This window comes from Heterodontus francisci, chromosome 26, assembly GCF_036365525.1.
Source record: "Heterodontus francisci isolate sHetFra1 chromosome 26, sHetFra1.hap1, whole genome shotgun sequence".
NCBI lineage: Eukaryota > Metazoa > Chordata > Chondrichthyes > Heterodontiformes > Heterodontidae > Heterodontus > Heterodontus francisci.
The window spans coordinates 10505974-10519057 of NC_090396.1; the positions used below are offsets into that span (position 1 = coordinate 10505974).

The following is a 13084-nucleotide window of genomic DNA, read 5'->3' on the forward strand; positions in this document are numbered from 1 at the left end:
ACAGTAAAAGACCCCTCTTCAGAGATTGCCTCAAACCTCTCCAGTTTATTTTTCTTCTCTTTTCTGACTCTATTTGCATGTGCGTATCGCGTCTGCATGCTCGCGTGGAGCGCGGCGTGTATCCGTAGGCGTTAACCGAAATAGAGTTTAAGTTTAAGGTTTAATAAATTTAACTTTTCTTCTTTAAACCTAAGAAAACCTGGCTGCGCTCATTTCTTTGCTGTATAATTGGAAACTGGTAAACAAGGTTTCACCAAAGGGGGAGCTCAAAACACAGTGTGTTTAAAATTAAACCCTGTTACACTAAGACCAGGCAAAGACATTAAAAGACCCCTAGATACCTTTCGCACCTGTTCATAACATAATGAACACTGTACAATCATCAGTGAAGATCCCACCTCTGACCTTATGTTGGAGGAAAGGTCATTGGTGAAGTAGCTGAAGATGGTTGGGCCTAGGACACTATCCTGAGGAACTCCTGCAGCGATGCCCTGGGGCTGAGATGTTTGGCTTCCAACAACCACAACCATCTTCATTTGTGCTGGACTCCAGCCAGTGGAGAATTTTTCTCCTGAATCCCCTATTATTGAATCTTCTTCCACCACCCTTTCAGGCAGTGCATTCCGGATTATTAAACAACTTTTCCTCATCTCCACTCTGGTGCTTTTGCCAATTGTCTTAAACCTGTCTCTTCTGGTTCAACCTCGTAAATTTTTTTATAATGAGAAAGCTAGGTGTGGAACATTAGAAAAATTGAAAACATTGAATGGAATAGGCAGTAGGAACATAAGAGCAGGAGGAGGCCATTCAGCCCATTGAGCCTTCTCCACCATTCAATTAGATTATGGCTGATCATCTACCTCAGCGCCACTTTCCCACGCTATTCCCATATCCCTTGCTATCACTACTATCCAGATATCTATGGATTTCTGTTGCGAACATGCTCAATGATTGAGCTTCCACAACCCTCTGGGGTAGAGAATTCCAAAGATTCACTACCCACTGAGTGAAGAAATTCCTCCTCCTCTCAGGCTTAAATGGCCTACCCTTTATTCTGGAATTAGGAATAAATTAGCAACAGATGGTTTTTCAAATGCTGAAGCATGTCAGAGAAAGTGAGGTTGCTGGAAGACCAAGAGTGCCAGAGAGTTGAGGTTCTGGGAGAGAATGATTTAGTGTAGCAGACAATACAATGAATCTCAATTCCATCAGTGAGGTTGCAGGCAGGAGGCAGAGTGCATTGCACAGGGGATTTGGGGCTCAACAGTAACAAGAGGATAAAGTTCAGAGGAGCACTGAACAAAGTGTAATATCAATAAAATAGAAACTACTGCAAATGTTGAATTCAAGACAGATGTTGGAGGCTGGAGGTGAGCAAGAGATTACCTATCAGGTGGCAAGCTTTGTCTTGTCCACTGGCTGGGAGTGTGAGAGAGGTGCCAGGAGAGACTCTCCAGATATGAGAGAAGTGTTCAACTTGGATAGATTTCAGCTTTATAAAGAGTTAATTGTTAAATGAAGAATGCAAGGAAATGAACGAGTAAAACCGAGTTTCTCAGATGCACCCTTAGTAGTGGAAGAGTTAGTGGAATACCAAGTGAAGGAAGATGGAGAGACAGAGGGAGCAAACTCCTGTTAAATCTTGTTCATTCTGGTGGCTCTCACTTGGAGGGCTTGTGGTGACACCACAGGAGCTGGGTGCTGTGGCCTGAATGGCCTTGTCTTAGGCACACAAAGCAGAGTCTCAGCCTTGTTTTATAACCTGGCCTGGAGCTTCTGCATGACATTTGCCAAGCTATCTGTGTAATCTGGATGGAATCAAATGAACAGCACAAAAGATTTCAGGATTTTAAACATAACTGGTTGTTACCTTTAGTACCTTACACTGGAGCATGTGCAGTCTTTATGCTAGTTCAAAATTGGCCATGCCCCAGGTTAGAACAGGCCAATTGCACCTCTTTAGGGATGTCCATCACGTTGCGCCCAGATTCTTCGGCTCACAAGCACCTGTGGTCACATGAATCCAGCAGTAATCTGCTGTACCTTCAGTGATCGGCAGTCAATTGAAGGCTGGCCCAGAATTGCTTCTCCTGGTGCGGTAATTACAACAAATTACTTTATATCGGTTTAAATTAATCTAACATCAGTCAGTTACAGCAGAGCAGGACACGCCTGTGTGGTTTCAGTGACTGCTGGTCACAGGTCTTAATTACCAAGGGCAGATCAAAGCAGTCAATTGAAGCCAATGAAAAATTAAGAATAAGAGTGTTAAATCATTCAGTTGAAGAATGGTTCATTTGCTGGCAAACCCACTCCTCGTCAGATGCTGGAGGGCATTCACTTTCAGTCACCAGTCGATTGCATTGTTTGATTGTACCGATTCATGAGAGATTTTCCATTCAGGTTTATGCTGATGACTTGGCACAGAAACTTTACCTTGGCAAAACCGGCACCGAGACCGGTGCATTTTGCTGATTGTATCCTTAGTGGAAACTCCATGAGCTGAGTTCTGCAAAATTTGCTGGTAATTGAAAAAAAAAGTTAGAAAAAGCAAAACAAGCTGCAAGTGCTGGAAATCTGAAACAAAAATGCTAGGTCAATCAACATCTGTGGAGAAAATAGATTGACTCTTCAGAACTGAAAAATATAGAGATGAAGAGGAATGTAATAGAATCTACAAAAAGGGGAGAGAGTGGAATAAGGAAATAAGCAAACACATTGATATGCTATTACACACTGGAGTGGGGGGAAAAGCCAGAGGTTGTTCAGGAGTTGCATGAAAAGCATCCACATGTACTAAACTCTAGATAGTGAATGATAGAAAGCTTTTCAGCTTCTTGGGGCATCACAACCAAGCCTGAACCTGTCCTTGCCTGACATTAACACACACTCACTGTCCAGCAGGGATCACCCAATAGCCGTTAGCAAGCAACAAGTACCTTATCTGATGTTTTCTCTCTCCAGGCCAGGAGTGCTGCGATCATTTGGAGAGCCTGAGGTGAGATCAGCTGTCTCAGCACAGAGCAGGGAGTCAATCTGAGATTTTTGGGAAGTGGTAAATAAATCCAAGTTTCTTGCTGCTGACTGACATCTGGTGGAAAGTATAGTATGTGAATTTTGACTCAGGGCAGGGTTGTAATTCAGCTGTGATGCCCACCCTCTATGGTAGAATAGCATGCAGACACTCTGGCCTCACATATGAGGAATGACTAATTCAGTGAGGTACTAGAAGGCACCTGGCATTTATAGAAGGGTATCCTAGAAACAGGTAGCACTTTCAGGAAAGGGAAGAGAGAAAAAAAGAGAAATCATGTTTAAGGAGCTCTAGTGATCAGTAATTGTGCAATTGAATTATACCATGCACACTTTTACACACTGTTATCACTCACTGCTGTGCTGTCATTTTCTCGTTGCCCCCAGAATGAGGTTGGTATGATTGCCCGGCTCACGTTCGAAGCAATGGCAGGTGACAGGGTCATCTCCTGTCTAGAGGTGATAAATAATGGGACCACGGTCATCTACTACAAGTGGAAACGTCTCCCCGAGCAGGAACACTGGATAACGAAACCAAGTGACTCTTGGATGCAAAGATTCTATTTCAATACCAATTCAGGTATGGGTTATTCAGGACCAGAGTGAAGTATCTAATCAGTGCTGTACCTGTCCTGGGAGTGTTTGATGGGACAGTGTAGAGGGAGCTTTACTCTGTATCTAACCCCATGCTGTACCTGCTCTTGGATGCATTGGGTGCTTGAGGATCTGATAGATCAAGGATCCCAAAAAATTCAGATGTGATTCTCTGTCAGCTCACAGTCAGTTACTGCTTGGTAGGATATTATGTCAAATCGACTCTGCTTCAATCCACACTATTCTGAATAAACTGATCATAGAAACATAGAAAATAGGAGCAGGAGTAGGCCATCCGGCCCTTCGAGATTGCTCCGCCATTCATTATGATCATGGCTGATCATCCAACTCAGTAACTTGTTCCCACTTCCCCCACATATCCTTTGATCCCTTTTGCCCCAAGAGCTATATCTAACTCCTTCTTGAAAACATACAATGTTTTGGCCTCAACTGCTTTCTGTGGTAGCGAATTCCACAGGCTCACCACAGTCTGGGTGAAGAAATTTCTCCTCATCTCAGTCCTGAAAGTTTTACCCCGTATCCTTAATCTGTGACCCCTGGTTCTGGACTCCCCTACCATCAGGAACATCCTTCCTGCATCTACCCTGTCAAGTCTTGTTAGAATTTTATAGGTTTCTATGAGATTCCCCTCACTCTTCTGAACTCCAGCGAATATAATCCTATCCGACTCAATCTCTCCTCATGCGTCAGTCCGCCTTCCCAGGAATCAGTCTGGTAAACCTTCGCTGCACTCCCTCTATAGCAAGAACATCCTTCCTCAGATAAGGAGACCAAAACTGCACACAATATTCCAGGTGTGGCCTCACCAAGGCCCTGTATAATTGCAGCAAGACATCCCTGCTCCTGTACTCGAATCCTCTCGCTATGAAGGCCAACATACCATTTGCCTTTTTTACCGCCTGTTGCGCCTGCATGCTTACCTTCAGCGACATGTGTACGAGAACATCCAGATCTCGTTGCATATTCCCCTCTCTCAGCTCCCTTCCTGTTTTTGCTACCAAAGTGGATAACCTCACATTTATCCACATTATACTGCATCTGCCATGCATTTGCCCACTCACTCAACTTGTCCAAATCACCCTGAAGCCTCTCTGCATCCTCCTCACAACTCACCCTCCCACTCAGTTTTGTGTCGTCTGCAAATTTGGACATATTGCATTTAGTTCCCTCATCTAAATCATTAATATATATTTCAAATATCTGGGGTCCTAGCACCGATCCCACTAGTCACTGCCTGCCATTCAGAAAAAGACCCGTTTATTCCTCCTGTTTGTTTCCTGTCTGCCAACCAATTTTCTATCCATCGCGATACACTAACCCCAATCCTATGCGCTTTAATTTTATACACTAATCTCTTATGTGGGACTTTGTCGAAAGCTTTCTGAAAGTCCAAATAAACCACATCCACTGGCTGTCTCTCATCAACTCTACTAGTTACATCGTTGAAGAATTCTAGTAGATTTGTCAAGCATGATTTCCCTTTCATAAATCCATGCTGACTGTGTCCGATTCTACCACTGTTCTCCAAATGCTCTGCTATAAAATCTTTGATAAAGCACTCTAGAATTTTCCCCACTCAGACGTCAGGCTGACTGGTCTATAATTCCCTGTTTTCTCTCTACCTCCCTTTTTAAATAGTGGGGTTACATTAGCTACCCTCCAATCTGTAGGAACTGTTCCAGAGTCTATAGAATCTTGGAAGATGACCACCAATGCATCCACTATTTCTAGGGCCACTTCCTTAAGTATTCTGGGATGTAGATTATCAGGCCCTAGGGATTTATTGGCCTTCAATCCCATCAATTTCCCCAACACCAATTCTCTACTAATACTGATTTCCTTCAGTTCCTCCCCCTCACTAAACCCTGTGTTCCCCAACATTTCTGGTATGATATTTGTGTCCTCCTTTGTGAAGATAGAACCAACGTATGCATTTAGTTGGTCAGCCATTTCTTTGTTCCCTATAATAAATTCCCCTGTTTCTGACTGTAAAGGACCTACATTTGTCTTCACCAATCTTTTTTTCTTCACATTCCTATAGAAACTTTTATTTATTTTATTTAGAGATACAGCACTGAAACAGGCCCTTCAGCCCACTGAGTCTGTGCCAACCAACAACCACCCATTTATACTAATCCTACATTAATCCCATATTCCCGACCACATCCCCGCCATTCTCCTACCACCTACCTACACTAGGGGCAATTTACAATGGCCAATTTACCTATCAACCTGCAAGTCTTTGGCTGTGGGAGGAAACCAGAGCACCCGGCGGAAACCCACGTGGTCACAGGGGGAGCTTGCAAACTCCACACAGGCAGGACCCAGAACTGAACCCGGGTCGCTGGAGTTGTGAGGCTGTGGTGCTAACCACTGCGCCACTCTTTTGCAGTCAGTTTTTAAGTTCCCAGCAAGCTTGCTCTCGTACTCTATTTTCCCCTTCTTAATCAATCCCTCGGTCCTCCTTTGCTGAATTCTAAACTGCTCCAAATCCTCAGTTCTGTTGTTTTTTCTGGCAAATTTGTATGCCTCTTCCTTGGATCTAATGCTATCTCTAATTTCCCTTGTAAGCCATGGTTTGGCTACCTTTCCTGTTTTACTTTTGCGCCAGGCAGGAACAAACAATTGTTGCAGTTCATCCATGCGCTCTTTGAATGTTTGCCATTGCCTATCCACCGTCATCCCTTTAAGTAACGTTCCCCAATCCATCATAGCCAACTCGCACCTCATACCTTCATAGTTTCCTTTATTAAGATTCAGGACCCTAGTCTCAGAATCAACTGCGTCACTCTCCATCTTGATGAAGAATTCGATCATATTATGGTCGCTCATCCCCAAGGGTTCTCGTCTCGCACAATCAAATTGTCAATTATTCCTCTCTCATTGCACAATACCCAGTCAGAGTGGCTGTATAGGTGCTGCAATTAACTAGGGAGGAATATCAGCCAAGGTTACCACTCGATAATATCGAGCGATTCCTGCTGAGATGTGAACGTGTATGAAGGGGGGTGGAGAGAACAGTTATGAAACGTCTAATCAGTCCGCTGTTATTGTTTCTCTTTGGTTGTCTGTCTTAGGAACATAGGAACAGGAGTAAGCAATTCAGACCCTCGAACTTGCTTCTTCCATTCAAATAGACCAAGGCTGATTTGTACTTGAGCTCTTTTTACCCACCTTAGCTCCAAATCACTTGATACTATTATGGACTGGTGGGAAATGGTGTGGGTGACTTCTGCTTTTAACCTCTCAACTGACCGCAGATAGTGTTTTTTTTTAAAAGAAGTGTTTTAGTCCCTGAGTGTTTTAAAGGTCAAATAAACAGACTAGCAATAGGTTTTCTCATAGGTTTAAAAAGATAACTATTTATTAAACAATACCCAACAATTTTTGCAACCTCACCTGTTCCCACAGCACACAAACAACAAAAGATGGAGATTAGAGTATAGCATGCATTTAAGTCCAATTGTTGTAAAGGAGTTCACTTTGGAACTTTGTTGGTTTTCCGGGAGGAATTTTTAACAGCGTTGCAGGCCTGATGTTCCTTTCTTTGGTTCACTGAAGTATTGCAGATTTCATTGTTTTAGACTCAGTCAAAGTCAGTGGACAATCTTGTTAAAGTTTCTCAGATGGGAATTTTTCAGGGTCACCTTTGGAGTCTCTGCCTCAGTGGTTTAAAAATGTTACAGGCAGGGTCTTAGTCTTGGCTGGAAAGGATGTCTCAGCTTCCTCACAGGTTGCCTTTGTCTCTTTCAGAGCAATACCTTTTTTAAGAAAAATCCTTATCAGGCTAAGGTTGGGTCAGATGGCCAAAGTTGCTCTCCCCTGGTGTGTCCATTCAATGTTTTTGAACATGGGGCGGTTGTTACACAATGGGTTGGAATGTGACTTGTCTTGATAAAATGGTGTTATTATTTCCAACCTATTATCTTGGCTTTGCATCTGGAGTCGCTCTGCCTACAAGGGCCTTTGTGAGCCCAATTCTTGAAGGTAGGAGCCATTTATCATTGAATGGCTTGTTTAGCATTTTTAATCTGCCTTCCCAGAACTAGTCCAGGCGTGATAATGAGTTTAGTTTCCAGCAGTCACAATGTGTATTTGCAGTACAGTAGTGGAGTACAGGAGCACCTGACCTCTTACTCCATCTTGTCTGCTGCAAAATGTGTTCATTTTTTGGAGTTTAATTCACCAGTCCATTTTTACATTTCATAATTCGTCCAGTTCATTGGAACATACGAATTAGGAGCGAGAGTAGGCCACTCGGCCCTTCGAGCCTGCTCCGCCATTCAATAAGTTCATGGCTGAACAGATTACTCCACATTTCCACCTACCTCCGATAACCTTTCACCCCCTTGCTTATCAAGAATCTACCTCTGCCTTAAAAATATTTAAAGACTCTGCTTCCACCACCTTTTGAGGAAGAGAATTCCAAAGACTCATGACCCTCGAAGAGAAAAAATTTCTCCTCATCTGTGGTAAATGGGCAACCCCTTATTTTTAAATAGTGACCACAAGTTCTAGATCCTCCCACAGGGGGAAACATCCTTTCCACATGCACCCTGTCAAGACCCCCCAGGACCTTATATGTTTCAATCAAGTCCCCTCTTACTCTTCTAAATTCCAACGGATACATGCCTAGCCTGTCCAATCTTTCCTTGTAAGACAGCCCACCCATTCCAGGTATTAGTCTATTGAACATTCTCTGTACTGCCTCCAACGCATTTACATCCTTCTTAAATAAGGAGACCAGTACTGTACACAGTACTCCAGATGTGGTCTCACCAATGTCCTGTATAGCTGAAACATCACCTCCCTACTTTTGTGTTCAATTCCCCTGGTAATAAACGATAACATTCTATTAGCTTTCCTAATTACATGCTGTACCTGGAAACCAACCTTTTGTGATTTATGCACTGGGACACCCAGATCCCTCTGCATCTCAGAGATCTGCAGTCTCTTACATAGAACATAGAACATACAGCACAGAACAGGCCCTTCGGCCCACAATGTTGTGCCGATCCTTTGTCCTCTGTCAAGGACAATTTAATCTATACCCCATCATTCTCCTTTATCCATATACCTATCCAAAAGCCTTTTGAAAGTCCCTAAAGTTTCTGACTCAACAACTTCCCCGGGCAAGGCATTCCATGCCTCGACCACTCTCTGGGTAAAGAACCTTCCCCTGACATCCCCCTTATATCTCCCACCCTTCACCTTAAATTTATGACCCCTTGTAACGCTTTGCTCCACCCGGGGAAAAAGTTTCTGACTGTCTACCCTATCTATTCCCCTGATCATCTTATAAACCTCTATCATGTCACCCCTCATCCTTCTCCTTTCTAATGAGAAGAGGCCTAGAATGTTCAGCCTTTCCTCGTAAGACTTATTCTCCATTCCAGGCAACATCCTGGTAAATCTCCTCTGCACCCTCTCCAAGGCTTCCACATCCTTCCTAAAATGAGGCGACCAGAACTGCACACAGTACTCCAAATGAGGCCTTACCAAGGTCCTGTACAGCTGCATCATCACCTCACGGCTCTTAAATTCAATCCCTCTGCTAATGAACGCTAACACCCCATATGCCTTCTTCACAGCCCTATCCACTTGAGTTGCAACTTTCAATGATCTATGCACATAGACCCCAAGGTCTCTCTGCTCCTCCACATGCCCAAGAACCCTACCGTTAACCCAGTATTTTGCATTCATGTTTGTCCTTCCAAAATGGACGACCTCACACTTTTCAGGGTTAAACTCCATCTGCCACTTTTCAGCCCAGCACTGCAACCTATCCAAGTCCCTTTGCAGACGACAATAGCCCTCCTCGGTATCCACAACTCCACCAACCTTTGTATCATCTGCAAATTTACTGACCCACCCTTCGACTTCCTCATCCAAGTCGTTAATAAAAATCACAAACAGGAGAGGACCCAGAACTGATCCCTGCGGCACGCCACTGGTAACTGGGCTCCAGGCTGAGTATTTACCATCTAAGACCACTCTCTGCCTTCTATCAGTTAGCCAATTCTTAATCCAACTGGCCACATTCCCCACTATCCCATGCCTCCTGACTTTCTCCATAAGTCTACCATGGGGGACCTTATCAAATGCCTTACTAAAATCCATGTACACCACATCCACTGGTTTACCCTCATCCACTTGCTTGGTCACCTGCTCAAAGAATTCAATCAGGCTTGTGAGGCAAGACCTACCCCTCACAAAACCGTGCTGACTGTCCCGAATCAAGCAGTGTCTTTCCAGATGCTCAGAAATCCTATCCCTCAGCACCTTTTCCATCAACTTGCCTACCACCGAAGTAAGACTAACTGGCCTGTAATTCCCAGGGTTGTTCCTATTCCCTTTCTTGAACAGGGGCACAACATTTGCCACCCTCCAATCACCTGGTACCACCCCCGTCAGCAGAGAAGATGAAAAGATCATTGCCAGCGGCTCTGCAATTTCATCCCTTGCTTCCCATAACATCCTTGGATATACCCCGTCAGGCCCGGGAGACTTGTCTATCTTCAAGTTATTCAAAAACCCCAACACATCTTCCCTCCTAACGAGCACTTCCTCGAGCTTACCAGTCTGTTTCACACCGTCCTCTTCAGTAATACACCCCTTCTCATTCGTAAATACCGAAGAGAAGTACTCATTCAAAACCTCACTTATCTCTTCCGGCTCAACACACAGTCTCCCGCTATTGTCCTTGACCGGACCTATGGTCCCCCTAGTCATCCTCATATTTCTGACATACGCGTAAAAGGCCTTGGGGTTTTCTTTTATCCTACCCGCCAAGCATTTTTCATGCCCTCTCTTAGCTCTCCTAATCCCTTTCTTCAGATCCTTCCTGGCCATCTTGTATCCCTCCAGAGCTATGCCTGTGCCCTTTTTCCTCAACTTTATATACGCATCCTTCTTCTTCCTAACAAGACTCTCAACCTCTCTTGTCAACCACGGTTCCCTCACATGACCATCCCTTCCCTGTCTGACAGGGACATGCTTATCAATGGCCCCTACTATCTGCTCCTTGAAAAAGTTCCACATTTCGACCGTGCCCTTCCCTGCCAGCATATGCTCCCAACTTATGCTCCTCAGTTCCTGCCTGACAGCATCATATCTACCCTTCCCCCAATTGTAAATCTTGCCCTGTTGCACATACCTATCCCTCTCCATTACCACAGTGAATGCTACAGAATTGTGATCACTATCTCCAAAGTGCTCGCCCACCAACAGCTCTATCACTTGCCCTGGTTCATTACCTAGTACCAAATCCAATATTGCCTCCCCTCTGGTCGGGCAGCCTACATACTGAGTCAGAAAAGCTTCCTGGACATACTGCACAAACACTACCCCATCCAAACTATTCGATCTAAAGAGTTGCCAATCAATATTTGGGAAGTTGAAATCCCCCATAATTACTACCCTGTGACTTCTGCTCCTTTCCAAAATCTGTTTCCCAATCTGCTCTTCCACCTCCCTGCTGCTATTGGGGGGCCTATAGAAAACTCCCATCAAGGTGACTGCTCCTTTCCTGTTCCTGACCTCAACCCACAGTGCCTCAGTCGGCAGATCCTCCTCGAAAATTCTTTCAGCAGTTGTTACACTATTTCTAACTAACAATGCCACCACTTACCATTTAGATAATATGCTTATTTTTTATTCTTCCTCCCAAAGTGGACAATTTCCCACTTTCCCACATTATACTCCATTTGCCAGGTCTTTGCCCACTCACTTAACCTATCTATATCCCTTTGTAGCCCCCTTATGTCCTCTTCACATGTTACTTTCCTACCTATCGTTGTGTCATCAGCAGATTTAGCAACCATGCCTTCGGTCCCTTCATCTAAGTCATTTATATAAATTGTAAAAAGTTGAGGCCCCAGCACAGATCCCTGTGGCACACCACTCGTTATATCTTGCCCAACCAGAAAATTACCCATTTATGCCCACTCTCTGTTTCCTGTTAGCTAGCCAATCTTCTATCCATGCCAATATGTTACCACCTGCGCCATGAGCTTTTATTTTCTGCAGTAACCTTTGATGTGGTACCTTATCAAATGCCTTCTGGAAATCTAAGTATAATACATCCATAGCATCCCTTTTATCCACAGCACATTTAACTCCCTCAAAGAACTCCAATAAATTGGTTAAACACGATTTTCCCTTCACAAAACCATGTTGCCTCTGCCTGCTATAACGTCTTTAATAATAGCTTCTAACATTTTCCCTAAGATAGATGTTAAGCTCACTGGCCTGTAGTTTCCTGCTTTCTGTCTCCCTCCCTTTTTGAATATAGGACTTACATTCGCTATTTTCCAATCTAACGGAACCTTCCCCAAATCTAGGGAATTTTGGAAAATTAAAACTAATGCATCAACTATCTCACTAGCCACTTCTTTTAACACCCTAGGATGAAGTCCATCAGGACCCAGGGACTTGTCAGCCCGCAGCTCCAACAATTTGTTCAGTACCGCTTCCCTGGTGATTGTAATTTTCTTAAGTTACTTCCTCCCTCCCATTTCCTTACTTACAGCTAATACTGGGATGTTACTTGTATCCTCAATAGTGAAGACTGATGCAAAATATCTGTGCAATTCATCTGCCATCTCATTATTATCCATTATTAATTCACCAGACTCACTTTCTATAGGAACAACGCTCACTTTGTTGACTGTTTTCTTTTTGAAATATCTATAGAAACTCTAACTATCTGTCTTTATATTTCTAGCTAGCTTTCTCTCATACTCTAATTTTACCTTCTTTATCAATCTTTTAGCCATTCTTTGCTGTTTTTTATATTCTGTCCAATCTTCTGACCTGCTTCCTATCTTTGCACAATTATAGGCTTTTTCTTTAGGTTTGATACTATCTTTAACTGTTTTAGTTAACCATGGATGGCGGGTCCCACCCTTGGAATTTTTCTTTCCCATTGAAATGTATCTATTCTGTGTATTCTGAAATATCAGCTTAAATGTCTGCCATTGCATCTCTATTGACCTATCCCTTAACTTAATTTGCCAGTTCATTTTATTTAGCTCTGCTTTCATGTCCTCATAATTGCCCTTATTTAAGTTTAAAATACTAGTCTTGGACCCACTCTTCTCTCCCTCAAACTGAATGTAAAATTCCATCATATTATGATCGCTACTACCTAGGGGCACCTTAACTATGAAGTCATTTATTAATCCTATTTTGTTGCACAATACCAGGTCGAGTATAGCCTGCTCTCTGGTTGACTCCAGAACCTATTGTTCCAAGAAATTATCCCGAAAAGATTCTATGTACTCCTCATCTAGGCTACCTCTGCCCATCTGATTTTTCCAGTCTATTGTAGATTAAAATCCCTCATAATTATTGTTGTACCTTTCTGAGAAGCTGCCATTATTTCTTCCTTTATACCCATCCTACACTGTGGTTAATGTTAGGTGGCCTGTTCACT

At 43.4% G+C, this 13084-nt stretch overlaps 1 protein-coding gene across 4 annotated transcripts in view; it reads left to right on the top strand.

The window, feature by feature from the left end:
* The window catches only part of mycbpap (mycbp associated protein), a 330021-nt gene that overhangs the window by 184258 nt on the left and 132679 nt on the right, over positions 1-13084 (top strand). For all 4 annotated transcript variants that reach the window (XR_010977536.1, XM_068057785.1, XM_068057786.1 and 1 more), the window contains exon 11: positions 3421-3613. Coding sequence is in view for 3 of the 4 variants with exons in the window: in XM_068057785.1 (XP_067913886.1) it covers positions 3421-3613 (193 nt within the window). In the remaining variant the exon portion in view is untranslated. The remainder of the gene's footprint in view (positions 1-3420; positions 3614-13084) is intronic.